This window comes from Drosophila melanogaster, chromosome 3R (genome assembly GCF_000001215.4).
Source record: "Drosophila melanogaster chromosome 3R".
NCBI lineage: Eukaryota > Metazoa > Arthropoda > Insecta > Diptera > Drosophilidae > Drosophila > Drosophila melanogaster.
Genome location: NT_033777.3, coordinates 21885588 through 21909836, shown reverse-complemented (window position 1 = coordinate 21909836; position 24249 = coordinate 21885588). Strand labels below are relative to the sequence as shown.

The 24249-nt window shown below is 42.0% G+C and overlaps 3 protein-coding genes across 5 annotated transcripts; 1 reads left to right on the top strand and 2 right to left on the bottom strand.

Moving 5' to 3' along the window:
* Positions 1–2654: 2654 nt before the first annotated feature.
* CG6678 (uncharacterized protein) lies at positions 2655–22808 on the bottom strand. The gene is made up of 5 exons (NM_142739.3): positions 22246–22808; positions 21283–21802; positions 21059–21134; positions 20570–20998; positions 2655–3909 (listed from the first exon to the last, which is right to left on the bottom strand). Exons 1-5 carry the CDS (start codon positions 22328–22330, stop codon positions 3898–3900), a joined length of 1122 nt encoding a protein of 373 aa, NP_650996.1. The 5' UTR covers positions 22331–22808; the 3' UTR covers positions 2655–3897.
* Positions 19666–20298, bottom strand: CG43844 (uncharacterized protein). 3 transcript variants are annotated; one of them, NM_001316612.1, is made up of 2 exons: positions 20222–20298; positions 19666–20166 (listed from the first exon to the last, which is right to left on the bottom strand). In NM_001316612.1, the coding sequence occupies exon 2, from the start codon at positions 20106–20108 to the stop codon at positions 19923–19925; it is 186 nt and encodes a 61-aa protein (NP_001303541.1). In that variant the 5' UTR covers positions 20109–20166; positions 20222–20298; the 3' UTR covers positions 19666–19922. The 3 variants fall into 3 exon arrangements, with proteins under 3 accessions (NP_001303541.1, NP_001303540.1, NP_001303542.1); NM_001316611.1 differs by having other exon boundaries at positions 19666–20172; positions 20234–20298; NM_001316613.1 differs by having other exon boundaries at positions 19666–20298.
* Positions 22482–24161, top strand: dnd (dead end). The gene is made up of 4 exons (NM_142738.3): positions 22482–22697; positions 23421–23549; positions 23613–23744; positions 23803–24161. The coding sequence occupies exons 1-4, from the start codon at positions 22695–22697 to the stop codon at positions 24076–24078; spliced, it is 540 nt and encodes a 179-aa protein (NP_650995.1). The 5' UTR covers positions 22482–22694; the 3' UTR covers positions 24079–24161.
* The last annotated feature ends 88 nt before the right edge of the window (positions 24162–24249 follow it).

Sequence of the window (24249 nt, the reverse complement as noted above, 5' to 3'; positions counted from 1 at the left end):
GCAGGATTCAGGACTACACTGCTGGAAAGCTCATGTTCCAAGAACTCAAGTCTGTCATTTGTTAAAATCTAATTTTATCCATTTGACAATGAGATTGAAAAATATCATTTGGGATTACCAAAAGGATTTTAAAAAGAAATATGGTCAGCATCATTACTTCTTCAGTTAAGTTAGTTATGTTACAAGAACTTAGACCCACTTTTATTTAAAATATGCACCAATGATTTAATGATTTATTATATATTTGAAAATATATCTAAATTTATAGCAGATCACCTATTTTCCCTGTGCAATATGGCTTGATGACGCTGAGGATGCGTTAGCTGTTTGTTTTGTTTTAATTTTCTCGATTCTTTTTTTCGCATGACTTTTTCCCTTTTTCCGCTTTTCCCTCACTTTTTCAGCTGGATTCTGGACTTTTTTTTTGCGTTATTTGAAAAACTCTTCAGCTGGTGAATTGTAGCCATGTTTTTATTGTTGTTGAGTTTGGTTTAGTTTGTGCCGCTCTAAGCGGTGGCAGCTACCAGTTGCCATTACCAGTAGCCCTAGTATCCAGTATCTGTTTACATTCGCCCACTTGGCCATTTGGAGCGGGAAACGCATTTGACATTTCATCTGATGACTGTCTGAAATCGCCGCTGATGATTTGATGCGTTTTCTATGTGTGTGTCGAGTGTTGAGGTTGGGGGAGGCTGGGTGGTTTTAAGGGGCCGCAACAATGCCCTGAAATTTGCATTGTTAGCAAAACACTACACAGCGAAATGAACGGGCCAAAGTGCCCGGCAAACGCACCCACACGCACACACTTGACAAGTCGCCAAACCAAACCAAACTGAACTGAACTGAACTGAACCGAACCGAACAAAACCGAAACCAATCCTAACCAGAAGCCCCCGCACACGGCCATGCCCCCCAGCTTTTACTTCCGCTTTTAATTAAAAATAAAAAATATGTACACTCAGGCATAGAAAATAAAAAAACGCACAGGATTTGCAACCAAACCAAACAATAACCTGCTGCAGCAGGCCAACAAAAATGGATGAGGGAAAAAATTCACAATTATTTGCGTACAAAAAGGCTGAAAAAATAAAATGAAGCCGAGAGAGAGAAATTGAAAAACCGCATCGCATCGGGGTGGTCCTGCAGGCAGCTATTTGCATATGCGTATCTCACAGATACGCACTTTGGTGGGCAAGGACATGTGAAGGGTCCTGGGCAGGACAGCAGCATCAGAAGCTCTTAATTTGTCTGCAAATGCAGCAAACTAATGAAAATTACGCAATTTGAAAAAATGGAAAAAGTTTTTCAACAGGTCGAAGGGGACCATAGGATGGGGCCAAAACGCTGGGGATGAGTTTGAAGTTTAGGTACGTCAGGTGAATAAATAGGCAAGGAACGTTGAAAAGGGTCGGCGTGATGGACTGAAATTACCTCTGCATTTCGGGAAAATATAATAAAAAATTAAAAATATGTTTATAAAATTAAGATACCTTTATGCAAACAAAAAATGTATTACTTCTCCATTTGTGTTATGTTTTTCGGACTAAATAAAATAAGTTTTAAACTATTTTATATGCTGTCAGGTATTCAATATTTTATTTAAGCAATTACTTGTTATTATTATTATTATTTTATTTTCAGCCATTGTAAAGTGCGAACGTAGCCATTATTTTTGCCATCCAGAGCAGAGTAAAACAAACTAGGACTCCCCATTTGCATTAGCAAATAGGACATCCTTCCTGAGCGCCGGCTGACTCAAATCGAATTAAAACAAACAGTTTTAGTTGATTTTTTTCGCATCAATTTCATGGAGGCATCAACCGCAATAGACAGCCCGAAGCCACAAGAGCGGAGACTAATCTAAATAAGCTTAATAATTACCTGAATAAAAAACGAAACAAAACGGAGGGGGGAGGGGGAAGAACTGAATACTGAATCGGAATGAATCGCAGCCACATAGTTCCCAGCAAACATAGTTGGCAGCCCATTTAAAATGCGTTTGTGTAATTGATGATGTACAAAAGTCGCATCGGCGGCCGGCGATGATGCCTCATTAAAATGCACTTAATTAAAATGCAATGGCAAAATCAACAGCAACTGCAACTGCAACTGGTGGTGAAGCATTTAAGACGAAATCCAGTTTGCTTTTCGATAGAAAAAGTAGCAGACGAAAAACCCCAAGACAGGCCAAAGAATCAAGCTACCAGACGGCAAAACACCAAGAATGAAGAGTGTCGCATCTGATGAATATGGAACTTGCAACTTGACTTTGACTTTGACTGTTGTGTTGTGTTGTGTTGTGCCTTTGCAACTATTTCGTTGCGTTGCAGAAATTGCTGCACGAATCCATCGGAGCCACATCCACATCCCCATCCCCATCCACATCCAGCTAAACGAACCAACCCAAGCTGGCCAGCAAAAAATGTCATAAATAAATTGCTTAGCAACATTCACTGACGCGCCAAATAAAATCCCATAAATGATCGAATGCGATTTTTAGTCTATGCAGCAACGGCGGTGGCGACAAAATGAAAAACCGAAGGAACAACAGCAACTTTAGAACAAACTAGCCAAACATACTAGAGAAAACAATTTAGGTATGAGAACATTGGATACCCTTTTAATTTTGATGAATACGTTTAAAACACAGGAGTGATTTATTAAAATAATTTGTTATATTTGTATACTCTTTTGTCTTTTTATTTTATTTATGAAATATAAAATACAAATGTTTTGATCTTAAATGGGAAAAAGCATATTGAGTAGTTATCTCTTCTGTGGCTCTTAAATATAAATAGATATTGCTCCAAAATAATATTGTGTATCTCAAGACTAGTTGTTATAGCCAACTTCACGAAAGAGCACGCCAGAAAGGCGTTGTATAGACAACGTTGTGATGTGACTTTTTCCAGCCGCCAGGCGAGTAGCCAACTTCTTGTTGCGACTTTTTTAAGAATTTCAAATGTTTTTCCTGGTAAATTAACTAAAAATGCGCTGAAAACGCTCGCAAACACAGCAGCGAGCTCGACTTTGGCTCGGAGGCAACCGTTTTTGTGTCGCTATCTGCAGATGGGAACAACAAAAAAAAAAGATACAAAAACAAAAAGGAAAACAGATAGACCAGAATCTGGAGAGCAGCCGAACGCAGCAATTTCCTATTTTACCAAAGTGGTCGTCGCATCGAGTCCGCGTCATTAATGTGGCTTTTAAATGCGTTTTTCATCGCATGGGTAGAGGAGGGGGGAGCACTGGAAATTGGAGACGGCGACAATTGGGCGAGGAGGAGGAAAAACCAAGCCAAGTCATGTGTGCGCCTTAATTATGTGCGGCTCTTGAGAGTATTGGCTGATTTTGTAATTAGGTTTTCATTAGAACTTGACCATAGTTGTGGGCCAGTCCAGTCCATCTTGTTTTGTGCGTTCTTACCAGATACCAGCACGCATTCCATTGCTGAGGTTCATAACTCCCAGGCTAATTTGTTGCAGGTCACCTGACCCACACACACATCGAGTCCCATGGCTCCTCCTCTTCGGGCTGATTGAGTTATACCCGTACCAGTACTCTTTCCAATACCCATTCCCGTTCCCGTACATATGTAAACAACCAGTAGCCAAGTGTTTGGCCAACACGGGCAATAAGACAAGGCTAACGACTGCCGGCACCACAGCACCACCCATCCTAAAGCTTCACGTGCCCCACACGAGCCACAGTCTCAGTCGCAGACTCCCAGCCACAATCAAAGTGAAAGATACGGCTAAAGAGCCATCGTCTGCATTTGTCTTGGCCACGGCAATATGGGGATGAGGCTGCAGTTGAGGCTGAGGATGAGGATCAGCCGGTGTACAGCTACAACGCTTTAGCCAGGCCGCGATGAGCATCCATTGAGCCAAAGATCTGCTAAGCCGTACACTGCAAAAATTTTAAGAGAAATTATAAATTAACAAAAATATTTATTATGTACACATTATAAAATTGGCCTTAACTGCATTCTCTGCGTTCTTATAATGTATTTTAGAGCAATCATGAAGTCTATATGTAATTAGGTAAATATCTTTTTCAACGTGTAATTCCCATGTGGGGCACTTTCTTTAGCCGTGGATTATGCAGACACAATCCGCGAGGAGGCTGAAGCATTGAGGACGCAGATGGGGCAAGGAGTATGGAGGAGCATGGGCTGCTGTATGATGGCGCTGCCAGTGAAGTTGTGGATAGAAGGCGGCACAGCTCACGTCTACCAACTGCATTTTGATTTATCCACGCGCTGCTGCTGCTCCTTTCGCTGCCTCGGCTGCCATTGTTGCTGTTGTTGCTGGCGGCGCTTCGCCAACTGCTCGTGATTAGCGTGGCGTTTCAGAAGGTGTGTCCCAAACGAAGGCAGCATTATAGTCACTGAGCCACCACCATTGAGCCACCAAGCACGAGCACGAGCACCTGAGGTAGCCAAATGCTGGCTAAGGATTCGCCGGCAGCCAGCATGAATGAATGAGATGAGGAGCCGCCGCTGCCGCCGCCACTTGGCGATCGCATCAATGAAATCGAATGGAGGGGATCGGAATGTGTGCCAGCCAAGATCACAGGCACTTTCGATGGCCAATCTTGCGGGCAGGTAATTAGCCAAGACCACACAGAAGCAGAAATTTGCATATTAGGAAGCCTAAGATGATGCAAAGCCAGCAAAAGATGTTGAAAATCCAAAAAGTAATGAAATGCAGAAATTAACTCAAAACCGAACTACTTAGGAAAGTAATGCTCTGCAAGAATTCCAATAAAAAACATAAACAATAATTGATATGGACATATATATGTAAATATTTGCATGGGAATAACCTTGAGTGCAGTCAAAGACCCCATAAAAATAGGCACATACCCTAGAAAAATTTAAGAACATTTAGTTAGAGTACGTCATTATTTACATATTTTATGCACCAAACTAATTTGTAATTAAATGTTTATATAACTAATCATAAAGTAATGAAAGCTAGTTAGTGGATTTTACTAAGTAATAACATTTAATAGCTTATAGAATCTTAAGAGTATATTATATTCTCTTCATTTCTTCAGATGCCATTCTAGGGGTTTCTTCTTTGTTAACTTTTTGCAGAAACAATCTATAAAAATGCAAAAATTATGAAAATTTGCTAGTGGTTTTTTGTCTCTCTCGACCTCTTTGCATCTCTGTTGCACCTCGGCCCCAACTGCTGGCATTTCGTGGTAACTGGTTTTTGTGTGCTGTATTTAAGCTATTTTTGGCGCATTTCGTTTTGATTCCTGTTCTGTCCTCCGCTGTCGGACACGTCAATGAACCTTTGGGCCGAATGCATTCGAGAATAACTACCGCATTTCAGGGAGTTTCGCTCGTTTCGTTCGTTTCGTCCGGCCGCGACACATGTCTATGAATTCTAATTATTCGCCGAGACAGCGGCAAAAATATGCAAATACTCTTTTTGTCTAATACCTTAAGCGGCCGATCATAAAAGCCAATCAAATTCCCTGACATTTCCTGAGTGTCAATCACTGGCGGTATCCACTCGATACTGAGCTGAGAATACGTCTATCTTCGCCCGTAAGGAATATTTCCTCGCCAAGTTCGAAAAACCACAAATCTCGAATGTACCAAGTGTAATCACTCTGCCTGCTGATGATGATGATGATGATGTTGCTGTTGTTGATGGGGACAGGGATGATGAAGAGCAACTTTTTGCGCGGCTTTGGGCCCAACAACTCGTTCCGATCGATTCACTGACCATGGTCAAGAAAGAAGGAGCTGCCAGGAGAGTTGGCAACTTTGCCAGTGGGCAATCAAAAAATGTGTGGCAAAATCAGCGCTGAAATACTTTTTTAATGAACCTCTTCCTTTGCAGCAAGCCACTCAACAATTTGGCGACACGAAATCAAAGTCATTGCATCAGCAAACTGCGATCGGATGGGCTGGGATGCGATGTGCTTAGCTGGGTTGGGCCACGAAATGGGTTGGAACCGATCCTCCAGGAAGGCCAGCAATGAAATGCGCTTTATAATTGCACACGCACTTTTTGTACTTTTGTAAAAATTAGAAGCAACTGCAGCGCCACAAGCGCAATTGGCAATGCACTCTAAGAAAATGGCAAGTATTTACTTGCAAAAATAAAACAAGTAACAAAGTAAAATTAAGGTATAAAATATAAGCAATAAGACGTATACTCAGATGAGCTAGCAATCATTTATTAGAAAGATTTAAATACTTACAAAATGTTATTATCAAGTAAACTTTTAGCTTAAATTGTTTGTACCTTTTTTTTAACCAGTTATTATTTTATAGAATTTTTTAAATGATTAAAGATAGTTCTTTAGCAATAGCTATTAAATCATAACAGTCTTCACATTACTTTTTCATAAAGATACTCGTAAGCGATATAATTTATTTGCAGTGCTGCGAGTACCTAGAACTGAATGAACATTAATGCTCAAATCGCGCATCATGTTGCCATGTCAGCGAACGGAGGCAGGCGGCCAAGTTAATGACATTGCTGCAACTGGCCAGCGGAATAACAAAAAAAGAGCCTGGCGACAACTTTGGCCAAGTCAGAAAGCCAGAAAGGCAGCATTAACAACGGCTACAACAACAACAACAGGCACCGGCGTTGATGAGCAAAAAGTGGACATTTTGATTTTAGAAAAATATATAGAGAACCACTTTTTTTGTGTGTTGCGGTTTTGGTTTTATTTCATTTGCTGTCGCACACACACACACACACTACCCTTCTCGTCGATTGCCTGCACCTAAGTTGGCCAATAGGAGCAGCAAGTGCAACAGCAGCTGTGGCCCGTTGGCCAATACATTCATATATGAATTGGAAAAACATTGGCTAAATAAATCCAATTCGCCTGGCCAAAAGAACTCTGCCAGCCTGACAGTTTTTTATGCATTTTTGTGCAGCAAACGATACAGTGCAACGAGCACCAAAATCCAGGATACATTTGTTGTTATGGCTGCAATCTATGAATACACCTGAAAGGATAATCATAATAATGCTTATTGAAATTCTTACGTGGCGAGTTCTTCGAGCCCATTTTGCATTTAACCTAATTACAAATTTAAGCCCAGATGCATACACAAAATTCGTGGATAGCACCGTGGTGTTTTAAACGCTTTGCGTGACAACGGACAACTGGCGATGCGATGTCATGCAAAGGCTGGCCATTAACAAATCGGCCGATGTCCATATATCTGTCCGGTGGCACATATGAATATTCGAAAAAGCCAAATGCAATTGACGGTAATCAGCATAAAGCGATGAGCGAAGGACTGAGACAAGAGCCTAATTAAAAATGCAATTGAATGTTTCCTTTTGGCGCTGCTGCCGCTGACGGTTTGGTTGTTTTTTTTTTTTTTAAACGGATGAAAAGAAGTTGAGCCACGTTTTGTATTCGAAATGCAGCCTTAATTAAATATAATTTACAATTCGCCGGCGGTTATAACTTTCCAACAAAAGGCCGTGACAGCAAAAGGCAGTTTTGTTGGCCGGAGGGGGGCGATAGGCGGCGGGCGGCGCAGGATGTGAACAAGGAGGGGGCGTGGCGCCTACGGGCCATGAAAATGTTTCGACCAAAACAACAAAAGAGCATGTTTCGAGGCAATAATGGACGATGTACTAATGTCATTCTATGGCCGTCTCGGCCAACGACGGCAACATCAGCGGAATTTTTTCGTTCGAAATTATCATAAATTTGTCGTTGGCCGTTTCGATGTTGTGGCTGCATAGAAAAGGTTAACATTGTTTTTCGCCTTTTTTTGTTGATTTTCTTTTTTTTTTTTTGCATTTAGCCGCGGTTTAGCTTAGCTTGGCTTAGCTCTTGTCAAATATGCATGGGTCCCAAAAGACGGGCCAACACGAAAAGCGCTGAAATTTACGGCACTAGCAAGCCGAAACAAATAATTCCAGAATTCGTCACACGCTAAAATTTCAAACAGCAAGCCGCCTTCTGGCTAAAAAATAAACAAAAAAAAAGGATAAAAGGAACAGCACATGAATAAATGGATTTCGGTTCTCCCTATAATGAGATTCTTTTAAGGAAACTAACATAAAATGTTGATGTTTCTTCAACTTTTTTTTTTTTGATTATATTTTTTTTTTGACCAAGCGTTTGCATAAACACATATTAAATGCTCTTTTCGTCCTACAGTTAGCATTAATCTTCAACCTTTGATAGCCATTTTGGTTAAATGACTTAACTTAATAGATTTGCTGTTCCCTTGACTAAATTATCTCCCACTGAAAATCTTGATATCTGCCTGAGGCATCTGAAAGCTATTCAATGCTGCTGCCGTCCCTTCTTTTTTTTTGCTTAATTATAAATGCAAAGTTCTCTGTCTTTTTTCGAGGTTTTTTTCCGTTTTGCATTTTTCGGTTTGTTTTGGGCCAGAAACATTTTTCGTTTGGCCCTGAGTGACAGAGCTTTGTGCCGCGTTGGGGAAATGAATTTTACTTTTCGGCCGGCAGGAAGTGCCCCAAGGCGAGTGGCTCATAGAAAAAAAAAAAAAAAAACAGAGCAGCATAAGTAAGAAGGACTTCTTGGGAGTGGGAATGGAAATGGGAATCTTTTAAATGCAATTTAAGGCTGAGCAGCACGGTGCAGCAGTGCGGCAGAATGAGTCGCTAGAGTTATAAGCATTGTGCGGCAATGGGAATGGAAAATATGATTATAATTATAAATATTGCATAAGCAGCACAAACTCACGAACTGAGAAGGGGAAGAAGAGGAAGCAGAAGCCAAACAGGAGCAGCGGGAGGACCTTCCTCACGCAGGACGTGTGACGCATGCGAGCACAAAAACAAAAACGCACAACGAAAAGTGCGTAAGTTGTGCCGCAGAATTGCATATAATGGCCGAAGTATATATACAAAACTCAAACCCCCCGCAACACACATTCGTACAAATGTATATACCCCATTATATAAGGCATACATTCGTGAACTGAAGGGGGAAAAATTATACAGAAATGCGAACGCAATTTTCGAGGCCTGCAGCACTCTCGCTGTCTTAGCCAACTCCTTCTCACTGCGAAAAAAAAAAGTTTTGCGGCTGATGGTATGCCCCAACCAAAACCCCCCAAGCACCACCCTCCAGAAAAAACCCCAGGCTGATGCATAGCGGTCGCTTTGTTGGCTGGGGGCAGATCAATATCCTTTTATGCGTTTACACATGCATTATGCATGCAGACTTCAACCAACCCAAACTCAAACCCAATCCCAGCCCAAGCTGACCCCCTTAACCCTCTGCTGCTTAGAAAAATTACAAAAAAAAGCAGCAGCAACAGCAGCAGGGCTAAAAAGAAATGGCCAAACAGAACATCATGCGTAAGTGCCGGTCGAACCGGGGGCGTATACGCAATATTTGCTTTCAATTGCAGCTGGTTGGCCAATGGTGAAAAAAGAGGCTCAAAAAAAGAAAAAAAATACGTGGAAAACCTCATTGCAAATGGGCATCAAATTAGCCATCATCAATCGATGTTGCACGGGGTGGTGGTGCACCGCATCGTACAGATATTTATTTTAGAATATATATTCATCGACATATCGAGTACTACGTTGAGTGCCTTCGGCCTGACTTTCAGCTGGAGTCCTATTTGATTTAGTTTTCTATTCGACCGGATTGATGCGTTAGTTACGAAACTTATTCGTGCGTTCATTTTGTGTGCAAAAGCCCATTGAAGGACCTCAATCGGTTTGGGATCTGACGGTGGTCAGGGCTTATTATCCACTTACAAACTGCAGGCTTATGGAATTTGAAGGATGTATAATAAATTATTTTAATAGCAACGGATTTTATTTAGCTTTTTAAGTATCATTAAGCTGATCAAGAGACAAACGATTGCATAATTTCATTAAGAGAAGCCAACAAAAGATGAATTATTGCATATGTATTTTAAAATTCTATTTTAATGGTACTTTTTATATAAGATAAGATAATAAGATATAAATTCAAAAATATTGAGTAAGATAAAAAACTTATCTGGCAGATGCTTGTTTTGAAAACGTAAAAACACTTCTCGCCACATATCCTGCATAATTAGCACCCTTTGCAGCGCTCGAAAAAGAAAAACAATTCAAGCTCTAATTGTGCAAGCCATTTACACGCCGAAAGTTAATTTCGCATAAGCTGAAATGGCTCACCATCCCATATCCCTTGCGCTGGCCCTCACATTTGGCTCACATTTTGCGACCTACAACAACAGAAAGCTTGTTAACAATGAAAACAACTTGGCCGGCACACACACACACACACACTCGCACATACTCCAGCAGGGCGATATACTGTACGGCTTCCTGTGGCAGGCTGTCAGGCATTGAGGCAGGCTGAGGCAAGCAGTCCACAGTGCGCGGCAGCAGCAACATCGGCAACAACAAAAGCAACCGCCGCACACTGAGAGAAGATGTACCTAAGATTGATAATTGGGAATTCAACAGAATCTAGTTGGTATATAAAGGTTAAACTATTTAATTTAGCAGAATTAATGCTAATTTATTTTTCGAGCATTAAATAAATATAAATTCCTTAGTATAGTAAACTAAATAAACGCAAGGAAAAGTAATAAATAGTTTGGTTAACAGGGCCTAACCTAACCAAAAGCAAATTTTCTACAGATTCACTACGATTTTCTCGCTGTGCAGCAAACAGCCATACCTTTGACGCAATGTCAAACACCTGCTGCCAATGTTAACGCCAAACACGAAAAAAAAACACTCACTCATACAGACGCACACAAGGAAACTAAAAAGCCAAAGAGGAGCGCAACAACAACAATAAATGCAACAAAAACAATAAGAGTACCAGCGGCGACAACAACAACAATACAAATTGTCCGCCTGTGCGTTTGTTCTTCGGCTGGTTAGGCAACAAATTCTGCGCAAAAAGTGCAATGAACTTTGGCCAAAGCGCTGAATTGGGGGAATCCCGGGGGAGAAAGGGTTAAGGGCGACGGGGTGGCGGAAAAGTCACAGGCTTAGCCAATGTGTAAATAAATGCCTATATGCGATAGTGTGTGTGTGTGTGTGTGCCGTGAAAGAGAGTGAGTGACAGTAAGAGTGCCGATTGAAGAACGAATTCATTGAGTCCAGCAACAAAAGATATCAAATGCCCGAAATGCCGGCAAAAAAGGATGACGAGAAAAGGAACATGGGAAAATGTCTATAAAAAACGTTTGGCCAAACATTTATATAAGGATCTTACAATTTAAACAACATATAATTAAAGAAATGTAATAAATGCTTAAATATCTAATGATTTCTTTACACATCAATGCACTAGCAAACAATTTATCGAACATACATAACAACTTTCTTCTTTATTTTGAACTCCTTATACCAACTGAAATGGACTGAAAACTCTAGAAGCTAGTGAACCTACTTTACTTAGTTCTTTACTGCATTTTTTTTTAACATGCTCTAAAAACAATGTCAAAGGGGATTAATTCCCAATTCATCAAGTTTCGGAGCCAAAGGAACTTACATCAAAAAAAAAAAAAAAAAACTAAAAAGAAATGCAAATAAAGAGAGTGCAAAGTAAAAATGCAAACCAAGGAGCCCAGCGGAACCGAAAAGGCCTAAAGACGGACGGACACCGGCCGAGTAGACGCTGAAAACAAAGTCAACTTGAAATGCGCCGCCAGTTGACGTTGTTGGTGTCTCCTACCCTTGGAAGCGCCTACTCCAAAACCTAAGCCTAAGCCACTCCACACTCGACCATGCCACACCATGGCACACCATGCCACACCATGCCACACCATGCCATACCATACCATACCGTGCCACTTGGATCTGCTCGAGTCGACTCCATGGTCGCTGTCAGTTTTCGTCGGCGGAGCCAAGTAACCAGCCGAAAGCAGATGATGAAGCCCTCAAAGTCAGTTACAATAGCAGCAACAACCAACTACCAACAACCAGCAACAAGGCGACATCGGTTTAGGCCTTTGAAAGCACTACACCATGGACATGGCCGCCGAGATATGTGACTACAGTCAGCATCGACTAATGTGGACATGAAAATCGAGCATTATGTTATTATTTTTATTATTTATTCCTTAAACTATTAGTCATAACACTCATCTCTGAATTGATGCCCAATTTGACCTAGTGGCAAAGTGGACCTATCGAGGTCCCACTGTCGATATCCAGGCCAGGCCAAAGCAGACGACACATGTGCACATATTTTTCTTGCTGGATCTCTTTTTTTGCCGGCTACACTCTTTCCTTTATTTTTGTTTTTCCCATGCAGTTAAAGCGCAAATGTTCTCAAATTACCCATATGCAAAATGAGTGAGTAGGGAAGTCGGGAGCAGAGGCAGAAGATTGGTCTACTGGTTCCGACCCGGCTTCGTTTGCCATTTCGGTTGCGCCTCATATTTCGTCTATGAAAGCTTTGGGCCTCCGCCACTCTCGTCTTCTGACTTTGCCTCAAGACGCCACCAATCCGAGCCAGGCCTCCTGCTGCTGCCCCCTTTCTCATTCCCAGCAGATTTTGTGGTAAGTTGGCGTTGACTTGTGGATCTTCGTCGGTGACAATTGAAAGGCAGCGGAATCAAAGCAGAGAAGAAGCCATCAAGGCGTACGATTTCATACAACGGAAAAGGGCTGCAAGAACTAGCTGAAAAAACGCATTTTTTGGCAAGAGGACTAGCTGTCTATCTGAAAAACTCTTAGGGAAGTACTTAGAAAGATATATACTGTATAAACCATACTGAAGAATAAGTATCTAGATATGCTCAATGTTTTCCTTGATGAGTAACAGGAAAGTACCTCACGATTGATATGCTTTCGAGATTTGATATGTCTATAAAGTACTCAAGAACGGATGGGTTCATTGCACGTTTATCGATATCTATGGGAATTGCAGAACTGAGCCGATGTTTGTTTGTTTTACGTTTACGACGATTGCTGTTTATTTTGTGCCCTACGCGGGTCGTCCGGCCCCCCAAAATCCCCTTAACCCCCTCCAGCGCTTAACCCACACTTGCCAAACATGCGACACATGGTAAAGGCTGCCCAAACGTCGCGTCGTTTCCTCAGTGCCATAAAGTGCTCACTTATTGCTTTTTATGCGCTTTTGATATGTGCATCTGTGTGTGTGTGTGCGAATGCATTTGCCATTGCACTTTTCGTCACAGTTTTCGTCAGTCAGTCAAGTCAGCTTGTCAACCAGCCGTACACATTCAGAGTTCGTCTTTTGTGCGTTCTCATAAATGCCATACTCATACTAACCATGAGCGAGGGAGACAGCAACAGGCGGTAAAGAAAGAGGCGGACACATGGGCTTAGAAAGAGAAAGGGAGTGAGGGTGCTTAACTCGCCGCAACTTCATTTCGTGAATGCACAATGGGCGACTGCCTAACTAACCTACGACAACCGAATATTCGCCATTCCATTTGGCCAAGTTCAATGAACCGAACCTTTGGTTGAATAAACTTCCCACACACACACACATACAGACAAACACACTGACACGCACTCACACACACACGCATTGCGAATCGGTGACGCGTCGAAGCGCACAAAAAGAATAAACAGCAAAAAAAACACAACAGAAACAAAAGCCAAAAACAACCAAAACAGCGGAGATGGAATGTCTTTTAGTAGGGATGGTCAGCGCATACTTATCAACTACTTATTAAGTTGTTACTATATCCGAATTTTATTCAATCAAATTGGGAAAACAAACATTTCTAGAATATCTTGGAAATTGAAATCATGTGTTGCGCAAGTATAACAGCATAGAAAACTTATATTTCGTTGCATACTTTTAAACACCTCTAAATATTTTCCTAGTTAAAACAGGTTTACTCTTAAAAGTAGACTATGGTTAAGAGATTCAAGAATATTTTATATCAATTAAAGTGTTAAATATAATTAATAATTTTTTATTTATTACCGCGTAGATATGATTTCTTCTCATTTTCATGAATATTACTCGTAGTATAAGTAACAATAAATCGAAAGCAAATGACGTGCATCATAAACCCACATTTATGTTGATAGTAAATAGCACATTTGGGCAAATGGAATACCCCTAGTGCCTTCACATTTGGGGGCGCGATGTTTGCTACTTAAATGATATGACATCGCAGTATTGGTGTGTGCAAATTGATTGTGCAGCTGTATGAGTTTGGCTCGCCAACTTCTTCACACTCAACGCAGACACACACGCACACTGACTCAGAAACATTCTGCTGTTTATGGAATGGCTGATTTTCCGTCTCACATTATTTTTATATATTTTTTTTGCCATTTTGACTCTTCCAATTTGTCTAATTTTCAATGACGTCGCCGTCGTCATCGACGCTCCGTCGATGCAATGAAGTAAAAACAAATTAGTTGAACTCCGCACGCTGATGGGAATATGTGCATGGGGCACAGATACAGATACAGATACAGATACGAAATGCTGAGGAAGATACTCGGATCCGGAATACATATGCTGCAAGTGATATGATGGCAGCCAGCGCGCAAATCGAATTTACCAGCTGCTGGCGAAATAATTCAATAATTCGCGCTGGCTAAGCCCCGGATCCCCGATCCAGATCCAGAACCCCAACCGATAACCCCATCCACAGCCAGATGCAAAACCCAGAACCGCAATGCTCTTTTACCATCCTCTTCCGCATATATGTACTCCTCACTAAGCTGTGAAGACACAAATGAAATTTAATTTCAGCTTGCAGTTTGATGGGGCAAATGGAGCAAGAACCCAACTAACCCGTAGCCAACCAACGAAAATAACTGCAAGATATATTAATAAAGCAAAAATTCATATATGAAATTTTAATATGCAAACGAGCAAAAAGCAGAGGGTAAAGCTTACGAAAAAAAAAAATATAAAATGTAGGAAAGACCAGCAGAAAAATACCCATAGAGATGAAGTTGCCAGAGTTGGAGAAGGAAACGTAGAATCGCAAAGTATCGAAGCATGTAAATCGAATGGTTGGCTTGGGTTCGGGGAAGTAAGCCGAAAGACAGACGGAAAATCAAAAAAAAAAAAAATGAAAATAGACAAGACAGCCATGTGGACGTCGGTTTTTGGCCAGACATTGGAAAAAATTGTGCATATTATCGTAAGGAGGAGAGTGAGATTAAAAATGGGAATAGATTCGCATACGAGACCGAAGACAGCGTCGAGTGCCAAAGTTGTGGAGTGGCAAAGTTGAAATGCACAAGTCGCAAGTTCTAAGTATATTCAGTCTCGTTCGTAAACTTTTCAACTCGACTTGGAGGATGCAACTTAAGCATAATGCCGTAATCTCCATTCATGCTGTTTCAATGGAATCATTTGATTTGAGCTCACGCGAAAATAGAGCACTGGCATTACGTATACGCAGTGTGCATTCGAATGGCATGCATTCGGCGGCATGCAACAAGCCAAAAATACAACCGTTGCGAAGTGTGCCTGCCTGCCTGCCTGATGCCACACTTTCGCCACCAATGTCAATGCCACCACCAGCATCGCCACCAGCATCACCACCACGACCACCGCCGCCACTCCATTGCCATCGCAACCGCCGGAGGATGCAGTGCCACACAATCCGAGTCCAACTCCATTGCCCGGCATCGCCCCAATGCCACAGATAAAAGTGCACAAGGAGAACAGATTTAAGATTTCCTAATGACATATATCAATAAAATAAATGTATATTTTATATATTGGTAAGTTTGAATTTGAATTAGTCTATGGATCAGAACTTTCTTATGTATATATTCCAAATATCCATTTCTACTCATTAAAATGTTGCTAAGAAGTACATTGCACACTTATTTTCCCCAGTGTATCGCCAAATAGGCAACAGGCAGCTGGTGGCACGCGGCCAGACCAGGGAAATGCAGTCTGGCAGGCGGCACGTTTCGTTTCGTTTCGTTACCATGCTGATGCTGCTGCTGATTCCAAAAATAACGACCGAGAGAGAAGAGGCAGATGCCGCGCCAGACGCAGTGGGGCAGGCCAAGACAGCTTGGTCATGGCCATGGCCACGAATGGACGCCGTTTTGGGAGTTCTGTTTGGCCCAAAAAGTGGAGGAAAAAAGGAGGAGTGCAGGCAGCCGGCAGTGAAGGTCGCCAACTGGCAACACAGAATTCCATTAGACCGGCAGACGCAGTGCAATGCAAATGGCCAACAGCCAGCGGACGGAGGACGGAGGAGGACAGAGAGCAGTGGATGCGCTAGGCCAGAAAACAAGCATCGAAAGCGAAAGCCCCATGGATTTTGGCCGGGACACTGCGGGTCCCTTTGAAGCGCCACTTGCTGCACCATCCAGCGTAATCATGTAATCGGGTCTATCATTGCTGGTTATGTAAGTGGCTCTAACTGCAATTAGGGAGTGCCTGCCATGAACGGGACAATCAACTTGTCAACGCAAATTACGGCGACAAATTAGACAGCTGTCATGGTATTTTCAGGAGAAGTGGGTGCCAAAACATGGAGTTTTCACTCCTGGCCGGCGGGTCAAGGGTTGATAGTTAAATGTCATTAGTTGCAGTGACTATCTGTGAACTTTCGTTGCCATGCTGGTTGGCTTCTATATATATAATGCAATAGTATTCTCTTACTGTTGTGCGTAATGGAATTGAAGACATAATCGTGAAAAAATTTTCGCGATAAGACTTTTGCGGTATTGGATCTGTTTAAATGAAAACTCATAAAACATTATGTTTTTCTTCCAAGAAAAGCGTTAAACAGCTCCCAGAACAATATATTTCCAATTAACAAGATTAGTTCAGGACATTTATAAGAATTGTCTTAGTAATATTATGTGGTAAGAGTTTCAATTAATATGAATTAAATCGATGTTCTATCTGTCAATAGCTATGCCTTACCATTTACTCTATCCAAACGACATTTTCCTTACTTCCTGCCGTCTCAAGAACAATTCTGCTTCTTATTTCCAAAAGTGCAAACGTCAACTTTCGGATCTGTCAACTGCAGCTACTTAACCCTACGAGCACAACTGTACCCCAAAAAGAACAAAGCCAGCTAAATGAAGGGCATAGAAAAATGAAGCAAAGTACACACAAAAAAAAATGGCAAAAATGGGGAAAAATGTGAGAAAAAAAATATAATGGTGAAAAACGAAACATACACATTCATACGCTAAAAAGTTTGCCCACTCGACGACAGACGTCAGTGGCGAACGAGACGGCGATAGCGGGTGTGAAAGAGACCGAGAATGCAACTTGGGCACACGTAGTAGACATTTGTGGAAAGGTTTCGGTGGAGCTGCATGGTGGTACAAAAAAAAAAAATGGGGAGACCCGGGTATCCGATGCGATGCGAAGTGATGTGATGTACATGGGAGCATAGAGCATGTAGACAACTGGCAACAATAACGGCATTTTCGATGCACAGAGGCGACGTTGACGAAAAGGACGCCCAGGAAAAGTGGGTGGTTGGAGGGGGTATGGTTTTCCCACTTTTTTTTTTTTTTTTTTTGGGTGGGAAGGTTGGGAAGTTTTGCTCGTCGACGACGAGTTGCCAACAGCCACTTGACACTTTCGTCGTCACATGAATGGAGCCGTAAAAATGCGACGCTTCTGCATTCGTTTCATTTTCGTACTCCCTTTTTTTTAGATTTTTGCTTTTTTTCGGGGGGTGCGGCACTTTTATATTTGGTTAGAAAGTACAAAAAAAAAAAACAAGTGCAGAAATGAAGCAAATACATTCATGCATAATTTTTATGGCACTTTGAGTGATAGGGAAGGAGCCGGAGCGCCCGACATCCATTTGGGATGCCAAAACGTTTTGGGAACACGCTCTCCAACACGACTTCCTTTTCCCTGTGTGGCATGCCTCTCAACATTTTGTGTTTTTTTGGTGCATTCACTTAAATGGGTAGCTCCAAAGGGAATTGGCGCTGGCAAATCCAAGGCGAGTCATTAACGCAGCAACAAAGTGATGATTAGTTGGGGGTGGCGCCGCGTTCTGGCCCCATTGCGGTTCAATGTACGCCCAAAAGCAAATAAGCGGTGGGCACACACAGATAGTCAACACGAACATGTGTTGGCCTGGCCAAAACAGCCTAGCGAAGATACGCAGGTCAGGAAATGGGAGTGGGAATGGGAATTGGCCAGCGATGATGTATTCGCGCAATGCTCACAAAAATGGCCTATGCAAGTACAGTGGATACTCATTAAGGCGATTAAAATATAATAAATTCAAAGTTAAATTATAAAATGAAATTTTAAGCTTTCTTATCAGATCTAAGGAGCTTAATTCTCTAATCCATTTTGTCTATATTATTATTTTAGTTTCTTGCATATATGTACATATTAGGCGGGGAAGAAGTCAAATTAATTTCGAAAATAGAATAATTTATCTAACATTAAGCCGCTTTCGTGCGTTCCCTGCGGTTTTATCGAGGCGGGTGTTGATGGTTCAGCTTCTGGACATGGACATGGATCTGACTGCCAATCGGCTACTGGTGGCCACTACTTGCTCAGCGTTGCATGCGGACTGGCACGCACTTGGAGGAGGGATCTCCCCCTGGACAGAGGGCAAACATAAACACTCCCCAAACCGAAGGTGCAGACAACTTTCAGGCCAAAGAGGAGTGTTCTTGGGCACTTTTTGTTCCTGTTGTTTTTTTTATTCGTTTTTGGTTATGATTGACTGAGTTCTGTTGAAACTTTGGCGTCTGCTGGCACGCATGAATTACAATTTTCGAGTAACAAAAAGAGAGCCCCTGTGGAAATGGGGGGGCTTACAATTAGCACTTTTTCGTACTTGCTGCATGGAGTGGTTTCAGTTGCCCTGATAAGCTGCAGACAGCAATTGCCTTGAGCAAGGCGCTTGAACTCCCCGGTGATCTGGCCATCTCTTTCTGGACTCATCTGACTCTCTCTCTCTCTCTCTATCTCTTAGTCACCGTGCGGTGGCAATTTCTAGCAGCAAATAGTTTTGCGACCTAAAAGTGACAAGCCTCCCCACTTTATTGCTTATTTTGTACCGGGTGTTTTCTTTTTTCGATGATAACAATATTTGCCAAGTTAAAAACGGAAAAATAAGAAATGAAGTGTAAGACCCAAAAGCAAAGCCTGTTTACGCACCACATGTGTGCGTGTCGCCAGAACTGCACTGAACTGCCTGCCACCCAGTGCATTATAAGATAAACATTTGTTTTTACTTTTTCATTTGGCAAATAACATAAAAGCGTTGAACTCGATCGCGGACCATAAAGCGGAAAATTCGCCTATAGGATCGGCAACGGTAGATGTTGACTATAATAAATGCAAATTTCGAAAAAAAATCTATTAGAAACTGTATAAAATTCTCTTCGAAAAATTGGAAAAAACATACTTCAATTTTAGTATAAATATATCTACATATATGGCTTTATAATCAGCTAAAAATCCAATCTCAGAAGCGTACAGTTTTCATAAAAATTCCTCTTTAAGAAGTTATAAGCAATCGAAATGAGCATTTCCCAGTCGAATCAATTGAACTGTTATCGTATCGAATATATCCCGTATATGACGCATAAAATTCCTATCAAAACCTTTGCAAGTAACGCACTTCCACGAAATCGAAATAATCGCGCCGAGTTAAAGTTAAAACAAAGAAAAGAAATTCCAACCAATCAGTCGGTCAGTCAGTCAGTCAGTCAATCAGTCGGTCAGTCAATCAGTCATTTAGTCAGGCGAACGGCTCAAGTGCTGAAAAGTTTATTGCACTGCGAGCGTCGGACTTTTGCTATGGCAAATATTGTTTAATACCATTTTTAAAAATAAAATTTACTGATTAAATGTGCAGCGACGACAACGACAAAGTCGACGAACGTTGACACAATGGCGGTCCTACCCCAAGACGAAATTATTTGAGCACTCTTGTTTTAATGGGACAATAAACGGACTGTAGCTATAGAGCTTCTATAGCAATAAGGCGGGAACAGAGTTCAGAGCCGAGACTATATTCCGGCGCCTATGACCATCGGAATCGGAATATTGAACGTCAGCATCACCTCTATCATTAGCACGAGCAGGAGTGTGGTTTGAACGGTTTCCCTTATCAGCATCATTTGATTTTCCCGGTGATCGCCCTTGTTCCATACCAGATACTCATTATCCAACGCGTCCTGCAGCGAACAGTCCATGTATCCGTATGGATACATCATTTGCACGGTGATACGCCATATTAGAATAAAGAATATACTGGGACTGGGAATGAGGAAGTTTCTTACAGGCCAACGACTCTGATCCTGCATACTTCTTAACTTACGCCATGCTCAAGGGCAATCCGCTCATCCAGCCTGTCTTTGGTAATTTAAAAGTACTAAAATAGTGGGGAAACACTTATTCCAATGCCTACTTATCTACATAAGTTGGTAATATATGCAATATAATACAAATGTTAAATTACTCATCATACAACGTATTTTGTACATATATACAAAGTAGATAAAAGTCAAGTAAAATGTGTGGCAATACATTTTACATGAAGGCAACCAAGTTGACATGTAAATTGGTTTGTGTCCAAGCTGTGTTCAATTCAGTAGATTTAATAGTGAAGCCATTTTAAAAGGTACATATGTATGTGTCTTCAATCCAACGTTACCTTCAAATGGAGCAGCGTTGACCATGGCCCACAGAGAACATCATCCACAGTAGGGTTCATCGTGATACCTTCCAGGGCCTGAAAAGCATCCACATAGGACAGGTCTTGGAGCTGCCTGCCAAGTTGACCGTGCTTGCACCAACCACTGACCCATAGCCGCCCGCATCGGCGGATCAGCAGAGTGTGACGAGATCCAGCAAACACCCTCAGCGGTGCGCAATCATCGTTGCTCTCCCCGCTTTGGGAGCAGGCACATTCGGGCAGATCTTGCAACTGGGGCAGCGGAAATACAGTGGGCTCTTTGAGGACGCCACCGGGTTTCATCACACGCAATCCCAGCTGACCGCTGCAGTTGAGGCCCCAGGTGTAGAGGTCTCCAAAGGCGGATATGGCCGCACTGTGCCAACCACCGGCAGCAATTTGAGTTATCTGCAAGGCACTTGAATGTGTGACAGACAAGATAAGTGGACAAGTCAAATATATATATACCTTGATCCCCGCCAGCGCCTCCAGCAATTGAGGCGTCTCCTCCACTCTCAGTTCCGCCAGACCCAACTGTCCGCGTCTGTTAATTATGACATAGAAGTGAAAAAAATTGTTAGGAATTAGAATAAGAAACTCGCTAATATCTAAATATCTTAAAACCAGAATATGTAAATATTTATAGGCTGCATTTCTGCACAGCCAACGCATTCATTATGACCTTTACTTACAGTCCATTTCCCCAGGTGAACACGTCGCCATTGGCATTGAGGAGCACGGCATGTTCATGGCCGCATTGGAGCTGCTTCACCCGAAATTGGCGCTCGGAAAACTGATGCAGGCAGCTGGGAATGCTGTAGACACAGTTTTCCGAACTTATCGCTACGTTTATGTGCGATCCACATGCAATATGCTCTATGATCGGCGACGAAGGCGCCTTGGCAGCCCCAAAGATAGAGCGCTTTGTACCCGAATTGGATCTGGGAGCAGCTTCTAGTCTAACAGCCACCAGTTCCGCTTGCAGTTTTGGTTGCACCCTGTAAAGCTGACCGCTTTGGAGTAGCACCAGGCAGTGGGAATCGGCAGCGGCAAGGGCCCTTATGTTCCCCGTTGCTTCCAGGGTCACGCACTCATTTGGGCCATCATCCAAGAGCCCACGCAGGCACAACTTCCGGCCAAAAGCGAGGGCCGCATACCGCCAGCCGATCGAAATCGTGCACTGGTTCTGAGTCGAGACTGGCGCATTTAATTCTGTAATAAAGGCAGAACTGAATTAGTACACATACATACATACGGTGGAAGCCCCCTAAAAAGATTTTGTCTAAGTTATTAGTTTATCAATTTCATTGCTATGTATGTATTTGGCCAATCAAAAAATGCAGTTGGCACCAAGTACCGATGTGTAATTTACCCTATAACTGTCAATTAAAATGCAGTCTATATCCAATGCATGAATATGAATATGCAAAGAATTTTATGGATTAATGTCCTACGTATATATTCACCTGAAAATCACTATACTCTATTTTAAACATGAAATCTTAAAAATTCATCTGGCTTAAATCGGATTCAGTTTTATAAGATAGAATTAGAATTGTAAAAATGGTATAAGCTGCATGCATCCCAGCGAGTTCTATAGCGAGTGCCTACTGTAGCAACTAAGTGATCGGCGGCTTTTGTTGCCGGTTACAAACCGCTGAAGCCGGCTGCGCAGTCGACGTCGCCGCTTACACATTCATGCTGGCCAAATGCGTTGAAGCCCGTAAATAGCAGCGGCATCTTCTTCCCGTTCCCGTTCCAATTCGAATACCGCTCGACCCGCACCCCCACCACGTCCCCCGTCTAACAATCCTTTGCAGCGGTTGCTCGGCGACCGTTGGCGCTGTTGTTGTTGCTGTCGGAATTTGTTAGAGCGTTGAGCGAATTTTGTTTTCAGTAGTTGTGCAGCGACGAGCCAGTGATGTTGTGTTTGGTGGTTGAAGTTGATCCAATTCTCAAGTTATCCGACTTTTCCTGAGTTGACCACCAGAAGACACCGTCTTGGGCGGCCAGAGCAGATTGCCGAATCGGGGGGATACAGATACGGATATAGTGGTCGGAGATCGCACCGCCTCCTGGCTGTTATTCTCGCGTTAATTATACGATGGTAGGTTGTCTCCCGGTTCCGTAACAGCTAATTAAGTGCCTTGTTGTTCCGTAATTGCACGATTTGTTTTCATTTTGCGATCGTCGCCATGGAAACCCGCCTCAAAAACTATACAACACTTTTTTGTTAGAGCAGAACTTTTTTCAGCACTACTTCGAAAGTTTTAGGCGCGTAATTATCGGTATTCGAAAAAAAAAACCAAATTGGTGGTTCGGAAAACAAAGAAACATAATAAGCTTTTTGTAGCACACAATGGAAAAAAGAGTTCTTAATTTTTAAGTGAACATGGCAAATTTTTTTACCAATAAACATTTTTATTTCATTCAACCTTGTTGTCGTTTCTTTTGGCGAGCCCTTATCTCAATTCCAACAATATGTTTGTAAAGTTCACCTGTTGATAAGCTTTTTGCATTCTATCACTAAGAGAACGTTTTAATTGCAAGTTTTTTTTTTACAACTTTACATCGTCTTTATTGATAACAACATTGATAATAACAAAACATGTGTGTTTACAAGCATATGTTGCATTTATAAAAACACATATATTTATTAACAATTTTACAAGTTTATAAACTACCAAATGTAGATTGTTATTCAAAATTTCAAAGATAGACCAGAGGATACTACCGAGTCTAGACTAATACTGGTAATCAGGTGCTAGAATAACACACCTTCAAAAAACTAAGTAGAAAAAACAACAACTTAATAGCTTACAAATTTTAGGGTCTGCTATCGCTGTTGCGTAAACTGAGACCCAATCCGGAAAAGGAGGCTCGCATCCTGCTCCTAGGATTGGATAATGCTGGCAAGACCACGATACTGAAGCAGCTGGCATCGGAGGACATAACCACGGTGCGTATAAAGGCGGCGAACTTCTTCCGTTTTCCCCATAAAATACGGAGTGAAATCCCGCAGGTAACGCCCACGGCAGGATTTAACATCAAGTCCGTGGCAGCCGATGGTTTCAAACTGAATGTATGGGATATTGGTGGTCAATGGAAGATACGTCCATATTGGAAGAACTATTTTGCGAATACTGATGTGCTGGTAGGATTGTTATAGATCTAAACTCAATTCTGTTAGCTAATAGTTTCGATTATTTCAGATCTATGTAATTGACTGTACAGATCGGACTCGCCTGCCCGAGGCGGGTAGTGAACTATTCGAAATGCTCATGGACAATCGGTTGAAGCAAGTTCCCGTGCTGATTTTCGCTAACAAACAGGATATGCCGGATGCCATGAGTGCCGCCGAGGTGGCCGAGAAGATGAGCTTGGTGCAACTGCAGGGACGAACCTGGGAGATCAAGGCCTGTACCGCTGTGGATGGCACTGGACTAAAGGAGGGAATGGACTGGGTCTGCAAGAATATGAAGAAGTAATCTAAATTATAGTAATCGTCGCCTGTTAAGTTGTCCCTAAGAACTAAATATACGTACCTACATTTCAACTCACCAAAAGTATCACAATCTCTAATTGTTGGATGAATCTTCCTTTTTTCACGTGTATCTTTAAGTATAAACTGAATATATAGTTGAGAAGGCTATGCTAGT

Bases quoted from the DNA above. Each gene is read 5' to 3' on its own strand.
- dnd (NM_142738.3), top strand. The intron at 23,550-23,612 runs GTGCGTATAAAG...GAAATCCCGCAG, and splicing joins CATCGGAGGACATAACCACG to GTAACGCCCACGGCAGGATT. The intron at 23,745-23,802 runs GTAGGATTGTTA...CGATTATTTCAG, and splicing joins TTGCGAATACTGATGTGCTG to ATCTATGTAATTGACTGTAC.
- CG6678 (NM_142739.3), bottom strand. From the start codon at position 22,330: ATGCCGCTGCTATTTACGGGCTTCAACGCATTTGGCCAGCATGAATGT. The intron at 21,135-21,282 runs GTAAGTAAAGGT...CATAATTAACAG, and splicing joins TTCACCTGGGGAAATGGACT to ACGCGGACAGTTGGGTCTGG. The intron at 20,999-21,058 runs GTATATATATAT...AGTGCCTTGCAG, and splicing joins AGGCGCTGGCGGGGATCAAG to ATAACTCAAATTGCTGCCGG.
- CG43844 (NM_001316613.1), bottom strand. From the start codon at position 20,219: ATGCAGGATCAGAGTCGTTGGCCTGTAAGAAACTTCCTCATTCCCAGT.